The sequence below is a fragment of the Somniosus microcephalus genome, unplaced genomic scaffold (genome assembly GCF_052327205.1).
Source record: "Somniosus microcephalus isolate GS21.2 unplaced genomic scaffold, FLI_Smic_1.0 unresolved_chr7, whole genome shotgun sequence".
In the NCBI taxonomy this organism is placed as follows: Eukaryota; Metazoa; Chordata; class Chondrichthyes; order Squaliformes; family Somniosidae; genus Somniosus; species Somniosus microcephalus.
Genome location: NW_028225185.1, coordinates 13,185,833 through 13,206,097, shown reverse-complemented (window position 1 = coordinate 13,206,097; position 20,265 = coordinate 13,185,833). Strand labels below are relative to the sequence as shown.

Below are 20,265 nucleotides of genomic sequence, written 5' to 3'. Positions count from 1 at the left end.
CGGCCACTATTGGAAGAAGAGCAGGGGGAGTTCTCCCCGGTGTCTTGGGGCCAATATTTATCCCTCAACTAACATCACTAAAACAGATGATCTGGTCATTATCACATTGCTGTTTGTGGGAGCTTGCTGTGCGTAAACTGGCTGCCGCGTTTCCCACATTACAACAGTGACCACACTTCAAAAAAAGTACTTCATTGGCTGTAAAACTCCCTGGGACGTCCTGAGATGGTGAAAGGCGCTGGAGAAATGGGAGTACCCAACGTGAACGTGCAGTTCCTTTTATTCCAGCGACTATGTGATAGCTCATCGATAGAACATCCAATTATTAGCATGCCTTGTCTTACAGAGGCTAACGGTATCCCTCCCAGGTCTCTTTATATCAGCCTACTGCAGGAGCCAGTGTTGGCTGCCATATCTTTTGTCGAGGTCCTTGTGCACGTCGCTGGTCAGTGAATCAGCGGCAGCCAACAATCAAGTCAACTTTATAATATAAAATAACAACAGGAAACGCTGGAAAAACCTCAGTGGGTCAGGCAGCATCGGTGGAGAGAGAAACAGAATCAACGTTTCAGGTCCCATGACCTTTTCGTCAGAACTGGGGGGGAAAAAAGCAGGAAGCTTTGCGGAACACCTCCGTTCAGTCCGTAAGGGGGAGCCCGAGCTCCCCGGGTGGCCTGTCACTTTAATTCTCCGCTCCACTCCCACTCAGACCTCACCGTCCTCGGGCTCTTGCATTGTTCCACGGAAGCTAAGCGTAAGCTCGAGGAACAGCACCTCATCTTCCGATTAGGCACTTTACAGTCTTCAGGACTCAACATCGAGTTCAACAATTTCAGATCATAACCTCGGCCCCTATCACACATAGATATTGTCTTTTTTTTATCCACACTTTAGTTTTTTCTTCCCTCCCTTCAACTGTCCTTTATTCTACCAGTGCAATTCACACCCCATCTAGAGCCATCCTTTGTTCCTCAACCTGTCCCATTTCCACCTCCCCTTATCCGATAGCAAAAATACCGCGGATGCTGGAAATCCCAAATAACAACAGAAAACGCTGGGAAAAACTCCGCAGGCCAGGGCAACACCCGTGGAGAGAGAAATGAGTCTGGGTTCGGAATGGTCATGGCCCTGTGGGTAGTGGAGCGGGCCCAGGGGCCATGTAGCCTTGTTCTGCTCCTACTGTGTTCTAATTCTGTTAGATTTCAGGAGATGGTTTTATTCCTGTTCCTGGCTGGGGTGGAGATCGCCTTTACAGAAGGTAAGTACTGTAGAAAATATAGGGACAGAGTGATCTCCTGGAAGAATTTCGATCGCCTAGATGGGTCGGAGAGGAATTTCCCAGATTTTTTTCTCCCAAATTGGCCATTGGGTCTTTATCTGGTTTTTCGCCTCTCCCGGGAGATCACATGGGTTCGGGTGGATGCAGAGTGATAGAAGATTTGAGGTTAGGATCAGATCAGCCATGATCTTATTGAATGGTGGAGCAGGCTCGAGGGGCCGATTGGCCTACTCCTGCTCCTATTTCTTATGTTCTTATGTTCTTATGTAAACGGAGTCAACGTTTCGGGTCGAAACCCTTCGTCAGAACTGAGAAAAAACACAGGAAATGAAGCAGATTAAAAGGCCAGTTTGGGGGCTGAGAGAACGAGAGAGAAGTGAAGAGACAGTGGGGGAAAAATTCGGTATCGCCCCGTTTGGGGCGCCGTTATCGGACGCGCGCAAAGTTTAGCGCCTGGCGCTCATTATCGCCTCCGACGGCAAACTTGGCTTTTATCGCCCCTGGAGGTGATTGGAGCGCTAAATCAGGCGCTTCACACCTGTCTTAAGGCCGAGCAGCGAGGCGCTACCTCAGAGCGCTGGTGAAGCGAGGAAGGGCAAATCAAAATGAACCTGCAAAGTGCTGCTCAGTCCCCAAAACTCCTTCACACAGCGTTGAATCTCTCCAGAAGTCTCTCTCTCTCTCTCAGAATGCGTGGTGCAAAAATGTCAAAAAAAAGGCAGGAAGCGGTCGCCTTTAAATAGCGCTCCCCCAGTCCCTTTCTGACTGCAAAACGCTCCCCTCAACCCGTCGTTGCTAGCGGCAGGCGGTAAGGCAGGGAGCGCCACTCAATATCCGGTCCGGGGCGTTGCGCACTCGACTGACGTCACGATCTGCCGGCGCAGGAGATCTTGGCGGTAGTGTTTAGCGCCGCCGCAAAACGTCTAGTTAATTTCGCGAGCGGCACAAGCATCACCGCGCCCGGGCGCTAGTTGCTTTGCGCCTCATTAGCGCCCTCTTACGGCGCTAACGGGAGGCGCAAACAACGGAATTTTTCCCCCATTAAGAGGCATTCAAAACGAGACGAGATGATGGTAGGACTAGTAAAGAGACAAAACCTCCCCTTGCCTTGAATATCTCTCAATGTCTCTTAATCTCTCCTGCTTTCCATCCTATCACTGACCTTCACTTTTGTTCTTTCATCCCCTCCCCCTTTTCCCAGCCCCTAAACTTGCTTTCCATTTCCTGATTTTTTTTCTCAGTTCTGACGAAGGGTTTCGACCCGAAACGTTAACTCTAAGGCTAAAGGGATCAAGGGATATGGGGAGAAGGCAGGGACAGGGTACTGAATTTGGATGACCAGCCATGATCTCATTGAATGGCGGAGCAGGCTCGAGGGGCCGAATGGCCTACTCCTGCTCCTATCGTCTATGTTTCTCTCTCCACGGATGCTGTCCTGGCCTGCTGAGTTTTTCCAACGTTTCCTGTTGTTATTTCGGATTTCCAGCGTCCGGCGTATTTTACTATCGCATCAAGTCTACTCGGCCTTTCCGGGACGGCCAGCCCTCGACGGCGGCCCTCCTCTATAGCGTCCCTTCGTCGATCAGCTTGTTCAGCCCCTCGCAGATCTTCTGCAGGTGGGGCCTGTACGGCCCCTCCGCCCCGTAGAGCTTGGTCAGCAGGCCCACGTCGGCAAAGTGGTTGAAGACGTGGTTGATACGGCCGTGGGACTTGGGGGTCAGGTGGCCGTCCACCAGCTGGAGGAGGAGGTCCCGGCTCTCGGTCAAGATGTCCGCTATCACGCTCTGCTCAAAGGTGAACTCCACCTCGTAGAAGCTGATGGCCGTCATGGCCCCCTGGCGTAGCTTCTTCTTGAAGTCCTCGGCCAGGCTCAGCTCCTTCTGGTTGAACTGCTGATGGCGGTACAGCACCCCCACCTTCACCGCCACCTTGATGAGGTTCTTCAGCACCTTCTGCGATTCCGCCTTGTTCCCGGTGAACTCCTTGGACACCCGGTACAGCTCGTCCAGGATCTCGCTGCTGGTGTCGTCGATGAAGAGCTGTGCCAGGGTCTTGGAAGCCATCCTGCTCAAGACCTTCTTCTGGGCCTTGAGGGCCAGATCCTTGGAGCTAAAAGACTCCATTCCTAAAGGGGTAAGGAGAACGGTGTGAGTGCATCAGAAATCTGGGCAATCAAATAGGCCAAGCGGCCCAAGGAGTCTATACCTCCCACAGCCCAGGTACACTCTCCCCTATCACGGACTCTACCCACCCATTTAATCTCCTCCCACAGCCCATGTACACTCTCTCCTATCACAGACTCTACCCACCCATTTAATCTCCTCCCACAGCCCATGTACACTCTCCCCTATCACGGACTCTACCCACCCATTTAATCTCCTCCCACAGCCCATGTACACTCTCTCCTATCACAGACTCTACCCACCCATTTAATCTCCTCCCACAGCCCATGTACACTCTCCCCTATCACGGACTCTACCCACCCATTTAATCTCCTCCCACAGCCCATGTACACTCTCCCCTATCACGGACTCTACCCACCCATTTAATCTCCTCCCACAGCCCATGTACACTCTCTCCTATCACAGACTCTACCCACCCATTTAATCTCCTCCCACAGCCCATGTACACTCTCCCCTATCACGGACTCTACCCATCCATTTAATCTCCTCCCACAGCCCATGTACACTCTCCCCTATCACGGACTCTACCCACCCATTTAATCTCCTCCCACAGCCCATGTACACTCTCCCCTATCATGGACTCTACCCACCCATTTAATCTCCTCCCACAGCCCATGTACACTCCCCCCTATCACAGACTCTACCCACCCATTTAATCTCCTCCCACAGCCCATGTACACTCTCCCCTATCACGGACTCTACCCACCCATTTAATCTCCTCCCACAGCCCATGTACACTCTCCCCTATCACGGACTCTACCCACCCATTTAATCTCCTCCCACAGCCCATGTACACTCTCCCCTATCACGGACTCTACCCACCCATTTAATCTCCTCCCCCAGCCCATGTACACTCTCCCCTACCGCGGACTCTACCCACCCATTTAATCTCCTCCCACAGCCCATGTACACTCTCCCCTATCACGGACTCTACCCACCCATTTAATCTCCTTCCACAGCCCAGGTACACTCTCCCCTATCACGGTCTCTACCCACCCATTTAATCTCCTCCCACAGCCCATGTACACTCTCCCCTATCACGGACTCTACCCACCCATTTAATCTCCTCCCACAGCCCATGTACACTCTCCCCTATCACGGACTCTACTCACCCATTTAATCTCCTCCCACAGCCCATGTACACTCTCCCCTATCGCGGACTCTACCCACCCATTTAATCTCCTCCCACAGCCCATGTACACTCTCCCCTATCGCGGACTCTACCCACCCATTTAATCTCCTCCCACAGCCCATGTACACTCTCCCCTATCTCGGACTCTACCCACCCATTTAATCTCCTCCCACAGCCCATGTACACTCTCCCCTATCACGGACTCTACCCACCCATTTAATCTCCTCCCACAGCCCATGTACACTCTCCCCTATCACGGACTCTACCCACCCATTTAATCTCCTCCCACAGCCCATGTACACTCTCCCCTATCACAGACTCTACCCACCCATTTAATCTCCCTCCACAGCCCATGTACACTCTCCCCTATTACGGACTCTACCCACCCATTTAATCTCCTCCCACAGCCCATGTACACTCTCCCCTATCACGGATTCTACCCACCCATTTAATCTCCCGCCAGAGGCCATGTACACTCTCCCCTATCACGGACTCTACCCACCCATTTAATCTCCTCCCACAGCCCATGTACACTCTCCCCTATCACGGACTCTACCCACCCATTTAATCTCCTCCCACAGCCCATGTACACTCTCCCCTATCACGGACTCTACCCACCCATTTAATCTCCTCCCACAGCCCATGTACACTCTCCCCTATCACGGACTCTACCCACCCATTTAATCTCCTCCCCCAGCCCATGTGCACTCTCCCCTATCACGGACTCTACCCACCCATTTAATCTCCTCCCACAGCCCATGTACACTCTCCCCTATCGCGGACTCTACCCACCCATTTAATCTCCTCCCACAGCCCATGTACACTCTCCCCAATCACGGACTCTACCCACCCATTTAATCTCCTCCCACAGCCCATGTACACTCCCCCCCTATCACGGACTCTACCCACCCATTTAATCTCCTCCCCCAGCCCATGTGCACTCTCCCCTATCACGGACTCTACCCACCCATTTAATCTCCTCCCACAGCCCATGTACACTCTCCCCTATCGCGGACTCTACCCACCCATTTAATCTCCTCCCACAGCCCATGTACACTCTCCCCTATCGCGGACTCTACCCACCCATTTAATCTCCTCCCACAGCCCGTGTACACTCTCCCCTATCACGGACTCTACCCACCCATTTAACCTCCTCCACAGCCCATGTACACTCTCCCCTATCACGGCCTCTACCCACCCATTTAATCTCCTCCCACAGCCCATGTACACTCTCCCCTATCACGGATTATACCAACCCATTTAATCTCCTCCCACAGCCCATGTACACTCTCCCCTATCACGGACTCTACCCACCTATTTAATCTCCTCCCACAGCCCATGTACACTCTCTCCTATCACGGACTCTACCCACCCATTTAATCTCCTCCCACAGCCCATGTACACTCTCCCCTATCATGGACTCTACCCACCCATTTAATCTCCTCCCACAGCCCATGTACACTCTCCACTATCGTGGACTCTACCCATCCATTTAATCTCCTCCCACAGCCCATGTACACTCTCCCCTATTACGGACTCTACCCACCCATTTAATCTCCTCCCACAGCCCATGTACACTCTCTCCTATCACGGACTCTACCCACCCATTTAATCTCCTCCCACAGCCCATGTACACTCGCCCCTATCAGGGACTCTACCCACCCATTTAATCTCCTCCCACAGCCCATGTACACTCTCCACTATCGTGGACTCTACCCACCCATTTAATCTCCTCCCACAGCCCATGGACACTCTCCCCTATCACGGACTCTACCCACCCATTTAATCTCCTCCCACAGCCCATGGACACTCTCCCCTATCACGGACTCTACCCACCCATTTAATCTCCTCCCACAGCCCATGTACACTCTCCCCTATCACAGACTCTACCCATCCATTTAATCTCCTCCCACAGCCCATGTACACTCGCCCCTATCACGGCCTCTACCCACCCATTTAATCTCCTCCCACAGCCCATGTACACTCGCCCCTATCACGGCCTCTACCCACCCATTTAATCTCCTCCCACAGCCCATGTACACTCTCCCCTATCACGGACTCTACCCACCCATTTAATCTCCTCCCACAGCCCATGTACACTCTCCCCTATCACGGATTATACCCACCCATTTAATCTCCTCCCACAGCCCATGTACACTCTCCCCTATCAGGGACTCTACCCACCCATTTAATCTCCTCCCACAGCCCATGTACACTCTCCCCTATCACGGACTCTACCCACCCATTTAATCTCCTCCCACAGCCCATGTACACTCTCCCCTATCACGGATTATACCCACCCATTTAATCTCCTCCCACAGCCCATGTACACTCTCCCCTATCACAGCCTCTACCCACCCATTTAATCTCCTCCCACAGCCCATGTACACTCTCCCCTATCACGGACTCTACCCACCCATTTAATCTCCTCCCACAGCCCATGTACACTCCCCCCCTATCACGGACTCTACCCACCCATTTAATCTCCTCCCCCAGCCCATGTGCACTCTCCCCTATCACGGACTCTACCCACCCATTTAATCTCCTCCCACAGCCCATGTACACTCTCCCCTATCGCGGACTCTACCCACCCATTTAATCTCCTCCCACAGCCCATGTACACTCTCCCCAATCACGGACTCTACCCACCCATTTAATCTCCTCCCACAGCCCATGTACACTCCCCCCCTATCACGGACTCTACCCACCCATTTAATCTCCTCCCCCAGCCCATGTGCACTCTCCCCTATCACGGACTCTACCCACCCATTTAATCTCCTCCCACAGCCCATGTACACTCTCCCCTATCGCGGACTCTACCCACCCATTTAATCTCCTCCCACAGCCCATGTACACTCTCCCCTATCGCGGACTCTACCCACCCATTTAATCTCCTCCCACAGCCCGTGTACACTCTCCCCTATCACGGACTCTACCCACCCATTTAACCTCCTCCACAGCCCATGTACACTCTCCCCTATCACGGCCTCTACCCACCCATTTAATCTCCTCCCACAGCCCATGTACACTCTCCCCTATCACGGATTATACCAACCCATTTAATCTCCTCCCACAGCCCATGTACACTCTCCCCTATCACGGACTCTACCCACCTATTTAATCTCCTCCCACAGCCCATGTACACTCTCTCCTATCACGGACTCTACCCACCCATTTAATCTCCTCCCACAGCCCATGTACACTCTCCCCTATCATGGACTCTACCCACCCATTTAATCTCCTCCCACAGCCCATGTACACTCTCCACTATCGTGGACTCTACCCATCCATTTAATCTCCTCCCACAGCCCATGTACACTCTCCCCTATTACGGACTCTACCCACCCATTTAATCTCCTCCCACAGCCCATGTACACTCTCTCCTATCACGGACTCTACCCACCCATTTAATCTCCTCCCACAGCCCATGTACACTCGCCCCTATCAGGGACTCTACCCACCCATTTAATCTCCTCCCACAGCCCATGTACACTCTCCACTATCGTGGACTCTACCCACCCATTTAATCTCCTCCCACAGCCCATGGACACTCTCCCCTATCACGGACTCTACCCACCCATTTAATCTCCTCCCACAGCCCATGGACACTCTCCCCTATCACGGACTCTACCCACCCATTTAATCTCCTCCCACAGCCCATGTACACTCTCCCCTATCACAGACTCTACCCATCCATTTAATCTCCTCCCACAGCCCATGTACACTCGCCCCTATCACGGCCTCTACCCACCCATTTAATCTCCTCCCACAGCCCATGTACACTTGCCCCTATCACGGCCTCTACCCACCCATTTAATCTCCTCCCACAGCCCATGTACACTCTCCCCTATCACGGACTCTACCCACCCATTTAATCTCCTCCCACAGCCCATGTACACTCTCCCCTATCACGGATTATACCCACCCATTTAATCTCCTCCCACAGCCCATGTACACTCTCCCCTATCAGGGACTCTACCCACCCATTTAATCTCCTCCCACAGCCCATGTACACTCTCCCCTATCACGGACTCTACCCACCCATTTAATCTCCTCCCACAGCCCATGTACACTCTCCCCTATCACGGATTATACCCACCCATTTAATCTCCTCCCACAGCCCATGTACACTCTCCCCTATCACAGCCTCTACCCACCCATTTAATCTCCTCCCACAGCCCATGTACACTCTCCCCTATCACGGACTCTACCCACCCATTTAATCTCCTTCAGTCTGAGGCTGAACCAGACTGTTCGCAACCTTGGTGTCGTATTTGACCCTGAGATGAGCTTCCGACCACACATCCTCGCCATCACCAAAACCGCCTACCTCCACCTCCGTAACACCGCCCGACTCCGGTCCTGTCTCACTTCATCTACTGCTGAAACCCCTCCTTTAAGACGCTCCTTAAAACCGACCTCTTTGACCCAGCTCTTGGTCACCTGTCCTAATATCTCCTTATGTGGCTCGGTGTCAAATTGTGTCTGATAATCGCTCCCGTGAAGCGCCCTGGGACGTTTTACTACGTTAAAGGTGCCGTATAAATGCAGGTTGTTGTTCTTCCCTCTAGCCCCCTAACTCTCCGATTACCATATCCAGCAATATTTTGAAAATCCCTATTGTTTTTACCTTCCATCTGGCAGATAATTCTAAATATTTCTCCGTGTTTGGGTAAGGAAGCTTCTCCTAAGATCTGTTTTCAATTTATTTTTCATTTGTTTAAATGTCTGACCTGGGGCCCTGCTTTCTGGGCTTAACTTGAAGCATTAAATTGGAGTTGCCTCAACTGAACTATTCATCCGTGTCTCTCTCTCTCTCTCTCTCTCTCTCTCTCTGTCTCTCTCTCTGCCTGTCTCTCTCTCTGCCTGTCTCTCTCTCTGCCTCTCTCTCTGTCTCTGTCTCTCTCTCTCTCTCTCTGTCTGTCTGTCTCTCTCTCTCTCTGCCTCTCTGTCTCTGTCTCTCTCTTTCTGTTTCTCCCTCTCTGTCTCTCCCGCTCTGTCTCTCTCTCTGTCTCGCTCTGTCTGTCTCTCTCTGTCTCTCTCTCTGTCTGTCTCTCTCTCTGTCTCTTTCTCTCTGTCTCTGTCTCTCTCTGTCTGTCTCTCTCTCTCTCTGTCTCGCTCTCTCTGTCTCGCTCTCTCCCTCTCTCTCTGTCTCTCGCTCTCTCTCTCTGTCTCGCTCTCTCCCTCTCTCTCCCCTCTCTCTCCCCTCTCTCTCCCCTCTCCCCTCTCTCTCCCCTCTCTCTCCTCTCTCTCTCTCTCTCTCTCTGTCTCTCTCTCTTTCTCTGTCTCTTTCTCTGTCTCTTGATTTATCAAGCTATCCCTCTATCTCTGTCTAACAATACATTTTATATCTTTCTCTGTGTTTCTACTTATCTTTCTATCTGTCAGTTTGTTTGTCTAGCTATCAATCTATCTTTCTATCTGTCTATTTATTCTTCTGTCTATCCCTCTGTCTACCTGTAGATCTATCTCTCCATCTATCTCTTTCAGTCAGTCTGTCTGTGTATTTATTGTTTTGGCCACCTGGCTCCATCCATCCATCCACCCCCTCAACCGTGCCACACAATCCGGAGTCATGGAGCGAATTCTGCTGTGCAATGCCACGGGGGATCTGCTAGCGCCCAGCAAAATCTGCCGAGCAATGCCACAGAAAATCCGCTAGCACCCAGGTAAATCTGTTGAGCAATGCCACGGGGGATCCGCTAGCACCCAGGTAAAGCTGCTGAGCAATGCCACGGGCATCTGCTAGCACCCAGCAAAATCTACTGAGCAATGCCACGGGGGATCTGCTAGCACCCAGCAAAATCTACTGAGCAATGCCACGGGGGATCTGCTAGCACCCAGGTAAATCTGCCGAGCAATGCCACGGGGATCCGCTAACACCCAGGTAAATCTGCTGAGCAATGCCACGGGGAACCTGCCAGTACATAGCGAAATCTGCTGAGCAATGCCACGGGGGATCTGCTAGCACCCAGCAACATCTGCCGAGCAATTCCACGGAAGATCCGCTAGCACCCAGGTAAATTTGTTGAGCAATGCCACAGGGGATCCACTAGTAAATAGCAAAATCTGACGAGCAATGTCACGGGGGGATCCGTTAGCACCCAGGTAAAGCTGCTGAGCAATTCCACGGGAATCTGCTAGCACCCAGCAAAATCTACTGAGCAATGCCACGGGGGATCTGCTAGCACCCAGGTAAATCTGTTGAGCAATGCCACGGGGGGATCCGCTAGCACCCAGGTAAATCTGTTGAGCAATGCCACGGGGGATCCGCTAGCACCCAGGTAAAGCTGCTGAGCAATGCCACGGGGGATCTGCTAGCATCCAGCAAAATCTGCTGAGCAATTCCACGGGGGATCTGCTAGCACCCAGGTAAATCTGCTGAGCAATGCCACGGGGATCCGCTAACACCCAGGTAAATCTGCTGAGCAATGCCACGGGGAACCTGCTAGTACATAGCGAAATCTGCTGAGCAATGCCACGGGGGACCTGCTAGCACCCAGCAACATCTGCCGAGCAATTCGACGGAAGATCCGCTAGCACCCAGGTAAATTTGTTGAGCAATGCCACAGGGGATCCACTAGTAAATAGCAAAATCTGACGAGCAATGTCACGGGGGATCCATTAGCACCCAGGTAAAGCTGCTGAGCAATTCCACGGGAATCTGCTAGCACCCAGCAAAATCTACTGAGCAATGCCACGGGGGATCTGCTAGCACCCAGGTAAATCTGTTGAGCAATTCCACGGGAATCTGCTAGCACCCAGCAAAATCTACTGAGCAATGCCACGGGGGATCTTCTAGCACCCAGGTAAATCTGTTGAGCAATGCCACGGGGGGATCCGCTGGCACCCAGGTAAATCTGTTGAGCAATGCCACGGGGGATCCGCTCGCACCCAGGCAAATCTGCCGAGCAATGCCACGGGGGGATCCGCTAGCACCCAGGTAAATCAGGTGGAGGGAAAACTAGGTGGAGTTTCTGTCCGGTTGCTCTTCTGCCCCACCTGCTGGGCGGCTGAGTGTAACAGCGCCCCTGACCCGGGCATGAGGACCAGATTCAATCTTTCACTTTATTTCCTGCTACTTCCTGCCCCGTCTGCGGCAGACGACCCTGTTAATGCAGCTTTCGAACCAGCTGTAAAGGGGACACACACACAGACGCGAATTGTTTGGTAACTCGACACGTGCGAGATCGCGGGATCGCGAGTACAAATCACCTCCTACCACAGCGCCATGTCAACGCACCTCTTACTGCTGGGGGAATTTAACAAAAAGTTTTCCAATTTTCCAACAACAACTTGCATTTATATAGCGTCTTTAATGCAGTAAAACGTCCCAGGGTGCTTCACAGGAGCGATTATCAGACAAAATTTGACACCGAGCCACATGAGGAGATATTAGGACAGGTGACCAAAAACTTGGTCACAGAGGTCGGTTTTAATGAGCGTCTTAAAGGAGGAGAGAGAGGCGGAGAGGTTTAGGGAGGGAATTCCATTGCTTAGGGCCCAGGCGCGGTCGCCAATGGTGGAGCGATGGAAATTGGGGGGGGGTGCGCGAGAGGCCAGAATTGGAGGAGCGCAGAGATCTCGGAGGGTTGTGGGGCTGGAGGAGGTTACAGAGATAGGGAGGGGGGCGAGGAGGCCATGCAGGGGATCCCATAGAATCATTGAATAGTACAGCGCAGAAGGAGGCCATTCGGCCCATCGAGTCTGCGCCGGCTCTCTCGAAGACCAATCCAGTTAGTCCCACTCCCCCGCTCTTCCCCCATACCCCGGCAATTTTTTCTCCTTCCAGTATTTATCCAATTCACTTTTGAAGGCTACTATTCAATCTGCCTCCACCGCCATATCAGGCAGCGCATTCCAAATCCTAACCACTCGCTGCGTTAAAAGGTTTTCCCTCGAGCCGCCTCTGATTCTTTTGCCAATCACCTTCAATCTGTGCCCTCTGGTTCTTGACCCTTCTGCCATTGGAAACAGTTTCTCTTAATTTACTCTGTCCAGACCCCTCATGATTTTGAACACCTCGATCAAATCTCCTCTCAACCTTCTCTGCTCCAAGGAGAACCATCCCCGGCTTCTCCAGTCTCTCCACGTCACTGTAATCCCTCATCCCCTGGAACCATTCTGGTAAATCTCCTCCCCACCCTCTCCAAAGCTCTTCACATCCTTCCTAAAAGTGCAGTGCCCAGAATTGGACACAGTACACCAGCTGGGGCCGAACTTGTGTTTTATATAGGCTTAGCATAACTTCCTGGCTTTTGTACTCTATTTATAAAGCCTAGGATCCTGTCCTGCTGCCTTCAAAGATTTGTGCACAAGCACCCCCCCCTTGCACCCCCTTTAAAATTGTACCATTTAGGGTGTATGGTCTCGCCTCATTCTTCCTACCAAAACGTATCACCTGAATTTCATCTGTCACGTGTCCGCCCATTCCACCAGCCTGTCTGTGTCCTCTTGAAGTCTATTACTGTCTTCCTCACTGTTTACGATGCTTCCAAGTTTCCTGTCGTCTGCAAATTTTGAAATTGTGCCCTGTAGCCACAAGTTCAACGAATCAAAAACAGCAGTGGTCCCAGTAACCGAACCTTGGGGAACGCACTGTATACCTCCCTCCAGTCCGAAAAACCGCCACTCACCACAACTCTCTGTTTTCTAGCCCTTAGCCAGTTTTGTATCCATGCTGCTACAGCCCGTTTTACCCATGGACCTCAATTTTGAGAACAAGCCTTAGTTTATCAAACGCCTTTTGACAGTCCATGTACACTACATCGACCGCAGTGCCCTCATCCACCCTCTCTGTTGCCTTATCAAAAACCTCAAATCGAGTTAGTCAGACACGACTTGCCCGAAACACATCCGCGCTGGCTCTCCTTTATCAGTCCGCGCAGGCCCAAGCGGCTGTTAATTCTGGGTGCCTGCTGGGTTAACTGTGCACACATCCTCATCCACACACACTAAAACACACAGCTGGAGTCTGGAAATGGTCCAAAAAAACACTCGCAGTTAGCAAGGAGCTTCGAGCTGCTTTCCAAAGAGCTTTGGAAAACAAGGATGAGAATTGTAAATACGTGAGGCGTTGCCGGACTGGGAGCCAATGGAGGTCAGCGAGCACAGGGGGGGGCGTCCTTCGCGTCTTGGGTCGGGGCAGGCAATGGCGTCAACCTGTTGGACTGTGGAGACCATTAAAGCTGGAGCAGGGGAGGGGAGGGGAGGTTGCGATTGGCTCCTCACCTGCTGGGTGCTCTTGCTGTCGGAGGGGCAGTACTGAGGGAGCGCCGCACTGTCGGAGGGGCAGTACTGAGAGAGCGCCGCACTGTCAGAGGGGCAGTACTGAGGGAGCGCCGCACTGTCGGAGGGGTAGTACTGAGGGAGCACTGCACTGTCGGAGGGGCAGTACTGAGGGAGCGCCGCACTGTCGGAGGGGCATTACTGAGGGAGCTCTGCACTGTCGGAGGAGCGGTACTGAGGGAGCACTGCACTGTCGGAGGGGCATTACTGAGGGACCGCCACACTGTCGGAGGGGCAGTACTGAGGGAGCAGCGCACTGTCGGAGGGACAGTACTGAGGGAGCGCTGCACTGTTGGAGGGGCAGTACTGAGGGAGCGCCGCACTGTCGGAGGGGCAGTACTGAGGGAGTGCCGCACTGTCGGAGGGGCGGTACTGAGGGAGCACCGCACTGTCGGATGAGCAGTACTGATGGAGCGCCGCACTGTCAGAGGGGCAGTACTGATGGAGCGCCGCACTGTCGGAGGGGCAGTACTGAGGGAGCGCCGCACTGTCGGAGGGGCAGTACTGAGGGAGCGCCGCACTGTCAGAGGGGCAGTACTGAGGGAGCGCTGCACTGTCAGAGAGGCAGTGCTGAGGGAGCGCCGCACTGTCGGAGGGGCAGTACTGAGGGAGTGCCGCACTGTCGGAGGGGCGGTACGGAGAGAGCGCCACACTGTCGGAGGGGCAGTACAGAGGGAGCGCCGCACTGTTGGAGGGGCAGTACTGAGAGAGCACCGCAGTGTCGGAGGGGCAGTACCGAGGGAGCGCCGCACTGTCGGAGGGGCAGTACTGAGGGAGCGCCGCACTGTCAGAGAGGCAGTGCTGAGGGAGCGCCGCACTGTCGGAGGGGCAGTACTGAGGGAGCGCCGCACTGTCAGAGAGGCAGTGCTGAGGGAGCACTGCACTGTCGGAGGGGCAGTACTGTGGGAGCGCCGCACTGTCAGAGAGGCAGTGCTGAGGGAGCACTGCACTGTCGGAGGGGCAGTACTGAGGGAGCGCCGCACTGTCGGAGGGGCAGTACTGAGGGAGCTCTGCACTGTCGGAGGAGCGGTACTGAGGGAGCACTGCGCTGTCGGAGGGGCATTACTGAGGGACCGCCGCACTGTCGGAGGGGCAGTACTGAGGGAGCAGCGCACTGTCGGAGGGACAGTACTGAGGGAGCGCTGCACTGTTGGAGGGGCAGTACTGAGGGAGCGCCGCACTGTCGGAGGGGCAGTACTGAGGGAGCGCTGCACTGTCGGAGGGGCAGTACTGAGGAAGCGCCGCACTGTCGGAGGAGCAGTACTGAGGGAGCACTGCACTGTCGGAGGGGCAGTACTGATGGAGCACCGCACTGTCGGAGGGGCAGTACTGAGGGAGCGCCGCACTGTCGGAGGGGCGGTACTGAGGGAGCTCTGCACTGTCGGAGGAGCGGTACTGAGGGAGCACTGCACTGTCGGAGGGACAGTACTGAGGGAGCGCTGCACTGTCGGAGGGGCAGTACTGAGGGAGCGCCGCACTGTCGGAGGGGCAGTACTGAGGGAGTGCCGCACTGTCGGAGGGGCGGTACTGAGGGAGCGCCGCACTGTCGGAGGGGCAGTACTGAGGGAGTGCCGCACTGTCGGATGAGCAGTACTGATGGAGCGCCGCACTGTCAGAGAGGCAGTGGTGAGGAAGCACTGCACTGTCGGAGGGGCAGTACTGAGGGAGTGCCGCACTGTCGGAGGGGCGGTACTGAGGGAGCGCCGCACTGTCGGAGGGGCAGTACTGAGGGAGAGCCGCACTGTCGGATGAGCAGTACTGATGGAGCGCCGCACTGTCGGAGGGGCAGTACTGAGGGAGCGCCGCACTGTCAGAAAGGCAGTGCTGAGGGAGCACTGCACTGTCGGAGGGGCAGTACTGAGGGAGCGCCGCACTGTCGGAGGGGCAGTACTGAGGGAGCTCTGCACTGTCGGAGGGGCGGTACTGAGGGAGCACTGCACTGTCGGAGGGGCATTACTAAGGGACCGCCGCACTGTTGGAGGGGCAGTACTGAGGGAGCGGCGCACTGTCAGAGAGGCAGTGCTGAGGGAGCACTGCACTGTCGGAGGGGCAGTACTGAGGGAGCGCCGCACTGTCGGAGGGGCAGTACTGAGGGAGCTCTGCACAGTCGGAGGGGCGGTACTGAGGGAGCACTGCACTGTCGGAGGGGCATTACTGAGGGACCGCCGCACTGTTGGAGGGGCAGTACTGAGGGAGCGGCGCACTGTCGGAGGGACAGTACTGAGGGAGCGCCGCACTGTCGGAGGGACAGTACTGAGGGAGCGCTGCACGGCCGGAGGTGCTGTTTTTCAGATGAGACGTTAAATCGAGGCCCCGTCTGCCCTCTCAGGTGGACGTAAAAGATCCCGCGGCCACTATTGGAAGAAGAGCAGGGGGAGTTCTCCCCGGTGTCCTGGGGCCAATATTTATCCCTCAACCACCATCACTAAAAACAGATGATCCGGTCATTATCACATTGCTGTTTGTGGGAGCTTGCTGTGTGCAAATTGGCTGCCGCGTTTCCTACATTACAACAGTGACCACACTTCAGAGAAAGTACTTCATTGTCTGTGGAGCGCTTTGGGACGTCCTGAGGGGGTGAGAGGCGCTATATGAATGCAAGTCTTTCTTTTTCCCTTTTGTTTCCTCCCCTCCCCCTACCCTCCCCCCCCCCCCCTCCCAGCCCATGAACACTCTGGCCAATGTCTCGCTCACCCACTTCCCCTGGCGAGGGCAGCTAGTTCAGCGTGGACTGGAGGTGAAACCCGAGCACTTGCCTGAGTCAGTAGCCTGGCCAAAAAAAAGGGAGCGCGGCTCCTTAATAGAGACGGCAACACAGCGCCTCGAAACCACGAGAGTCTCCTCAGTTGGAGCTTGCACCAGATCCCATCGTCCGCCCGCTCTTCTCCCCTCCGACACAGAAAGAAAGGGTCTTTGGAAAGTCGCTCGGTGGCTCTCACTAACTGCGAGTGTACCTGGAGTGGCGCCAAACTCCAGCTGTGTGCTGTTTGTGTGGATGCGTGCACTGTTAACCCAGCAGACACCCAATAAAAGAAACTAGCTTTTATATTGGGTTTTTCACCACCTCAGGACGTCCCAAAGTGCTTTACAGCCAATGAAGTACTTTTTTCGAAGTGTGGTCACTGTCGTAATGTGGGAAACGCGGCAGCTAATTTGCGCACAGCAAGCTCCCACAAACAGCAATGTGATAATGACCAGATAATCTGTTTTTTAGTGATGTTGGTTGAGGGATAAATATTGGCCCCAGGACACCGGGGAGGACTCCCCCTCCTCTTCTTCCAATAGTGGCCGCGGGATCTTTTACCATAAGAACATAAGAATTAGGAGCAGGAGTCGGCCATTCGGCCCCTCGAGCCTGCTCCGCCATTCAATAAGATCATGACTGATCATTGACCTCATCTCTACTTTCCCGCCCGATCCCTATATCCCTTAATTCCCCAAATCTCAGCCTTGAATATACTCAACGACTGAGCCTCCACAGCCCTCTGGGGCAGAGAATTCCAAAGATTCACCGCCCTCTGAGTGAAGAAATTCCTCCTCATCTCAGTCCTAAATGGCCGACCCCTTATCCTGAGACCGTGACCCCTGGTTCTAGACTCTCCAGCCAGGGGGAAACAGCCTCTCAGCATCTACCCTGTCAATCCCCCTCGGAATCTTGTATGTTTTAATGAGATCACCTCTCATTCTTCTAAACTCCAGAAAGTATCGGCCCATTCTACACACTCTCTCCTCATAGGACAGCCCTCTCATCCCAGGAATCAATCCAGTGAACCTTCGCTGCACCGCCTCCAAGGCAAGTATATCTTGTAAAGTCTATAAATAGTCTACAACAGACCCAGGCACGAGGTGGGGAATACCTCCAGTGGGGGAGAGGTTTGGGAACCAGAGATCCAAAGTTACCCGCTCCTCCCGAGCCACACTGCACTCTCCACACGGCCTGTCTCCAATTACTCATACACTGGATCCCCCCAAAACGTTACTTACTGAAAGAAACCTAAATGGGGCCTTTGAGTGAATCAATACTAACTGCTCAGACCGTCTCCTGAGGGAGCCTGGTCCATAGAGCGGCCACTCACTCACTGAAAGATCGTTCCCGCAGATTCGTTCTGGATTTATCCCTTCCTTCAGGCGCAGACCGTTTCCTCTGGATCTACTGAACAGGCTGGGGCTCTTTCTCTCTCGAGAAAGGAGCATGGTACATCGGCGAGACCATGCAGACACTGTGACAACGGATGAACAGACACCGCACAACAACCGCCAGGCAGGAGTGTTCCCTCCCAGTCGGGGAACTCTTCAGCAGTCAAGGACATTCAGCCTCCGATCTTCGGGTAAGCATTCTCCATGGCGGCCTTCGAGACACGCGACAACGCAAAATCGTCGAGCAGAAACTGATAGCCAAGTTCCGCACTCATGAGGACGGCCTCAACCGGGATCTTGGGTTCATGTCACGCTACATGTAACCCCACCTGACGTAGAGTCATCCAGACTCGTGTCATAGTTGGCTTGTTCTCTCTGCACAGATGCGGCCGGACCTGCTGTGATTTCCAGCAAAGTTTTTTGGTTTTTTTTCTGTTTTTCATACAGACCCCAGCATCTGCAACATTTGACCCCTTGTGACCCCACCTCATTGTTCTTTGATGTAATGTTTTCCTGACTGACCTGTTTGGACACCATTCACACCTTTGATTGCTGTGATTATCTCTCTGCCGAGGTGTGATAAAGGGCAGTTAGAAAGATTACCTGTAATCATCTGGCAGTGCTCTCTGACTGTATATGCTGTGCCTATATGCTTCTCTTCACTTCACCTGACGAAGGAGCAGCGCTCCGAAAGCTTGTGATTTCAAATAAAGCTGTTGGACTATAACCTGGTGTTGTGTGACTTCCTACATCCGAGAAAAGAGAAGGCTGAGGGGGGGCGACCTGATCGAGGTCTTTAAAAAACCAGAATGTGGTCACCGATGTCCATTGGTGTCGGTTTAACCCTTCGCAGGGCAGACTGGTGAGGACCCAAAGTCGAATTGCCTTTTCTGAGGGGGGAGGATGGAGAAGCCGATATCATAGGGACATTGGAGGAGGCCGCTCGGCCCCTCGAGCCTGTTCCGCCACTCACTTAGACCGTAGCTGGCCGTCACTTGTGCACAGTTCTGGTCTCTGTTATAAATCTCACCATCATGACGAAACGACTCATGAAATAACACTGGACGGCCAGCTGGTGGCGCCGTCCAAGGAGTATAAATACTCGGGCGTGGGCCCAGCTTGCTCAGGGACATTTTGTAAGACAAGGAACTAGTGAAGTACAACTAGACCTCCATGTTCTGAAACAAGTTGATTAAAGCCTTGCTTTACACTTGAACCACGTGCGTAGTGAGTTTTATTACGTCAGTCATATTACAAAAAGGATATCGAGGCACTGGAGAAGGTGCAAAAAAAGATTTACAAGGATGATAGCAGAACTGAGAGGTTCTACCCACCAGGAAAGACTGAACGGGCTGGGGCTCTTTTCTCTAGAAGAGAGAAGGCTGAGGGGTGACCTGATGGAGGTCTTTAAGATTATGAAAGGGTTTCGATAGGGTCGACGTAGAGAAGATGTTTCCACTTGTGGGGCGAGACCAGAACTAGGGGCCGTCAATATAAGAGAGTCACTAATAAATCCAATGGGGAATTCAGGAGAAACTTCTTTACCCAGAGAGTGGTGAGAATGTGGAGCTCGCTACCACAGGGAGTGGTCGAGGCGAAGAGCGTCGATGCATTTAAGGGGAAGCTGGATGAACATGGACATAGAAACATAGAAACATAGAAGATAGGAGCAGGAGTAGGCCATTCGGCCCTCGAGCCTGCTCTGCCATTCAATGCGATCATGGCTGATCATCCAAACTCAGTACCCTGTCCCTGCTTTCTCCCCATATCCCTTGATCCCTTTAGCCTTAAGAAATATATCTAACTCCTTCTTGAATATATTTAATGAATTGGCCTCCACTGCCTTCTGTGGTAGAGAATTCCACAGGTTCACCACTCTCTGGGTGAAGAAATTCCTCCTCATCTCTGTCCTAAATGGCTTACCCCTTATCCTTAGACTGTGACCCCTGGTTCTGGACTCCCCCGCCATCGGGAACATCCTTCCTGCATCTAGTCTGTCCAGTCCTGTCAGAATTTTATAAGTTTCAATGAGATCCCCTCTCATTCTTCTAAACTCCAGCGAGTATAAGCCCAATCGACCCAATCTCTCCTCATACGTCATTCCTGCCATCCCAGGTATCAGCCTGGTGAATCTTCGCTGCACTCCCTCCATGGCAAGGAGGGAGAAAGGAATGGAAAGGTTATGGTAACTTTCGAAAGGGAATTGAAGAGGAAACATTTGCAGGGCTGTGGGGAAAGAGCAGGGG

At 53.4% G+C, this 20,265-nt stretch overlaps 1 protein-coding gene across 4 annotated transcripts in view; it reads right to left on the bottom strand.

The window, feature by feature from the left end:
• Nucleotides 1-264: 264 nt before the first annotated feature.
• The window catches only part of tnfaip8l2b (tumor necrosis factor, alpha-induced protein 8-like 2b), a 47,117-nt gene continuing 27,116 nt past the window's right edge, over nt 265-20,265 (bottom strand). For 2 of the 4 annotated variants that reach the window (XM_085978663.1, XM_085978665.1), the window contains exon 2: nt 265-3,404. In XM_085978663.1, coding sequence (XP_085834789.1) covers nt 2,842-3,402 — 561 coding nt within the window. In that variant the 5' untranslated portion in view covers nt 3,403-3,404 and the 3' untranslated portion in view covers nt 265-2,841. Of the gene's footprint in view, nt 3,405-12,995; nt 13,402-16,638; nt 16,722-20,265 lie in introns of those variants that run through there. The other 2 variants (XM_085978664.1, XM_085978667.1) reach the window with 2 other exon arrangements.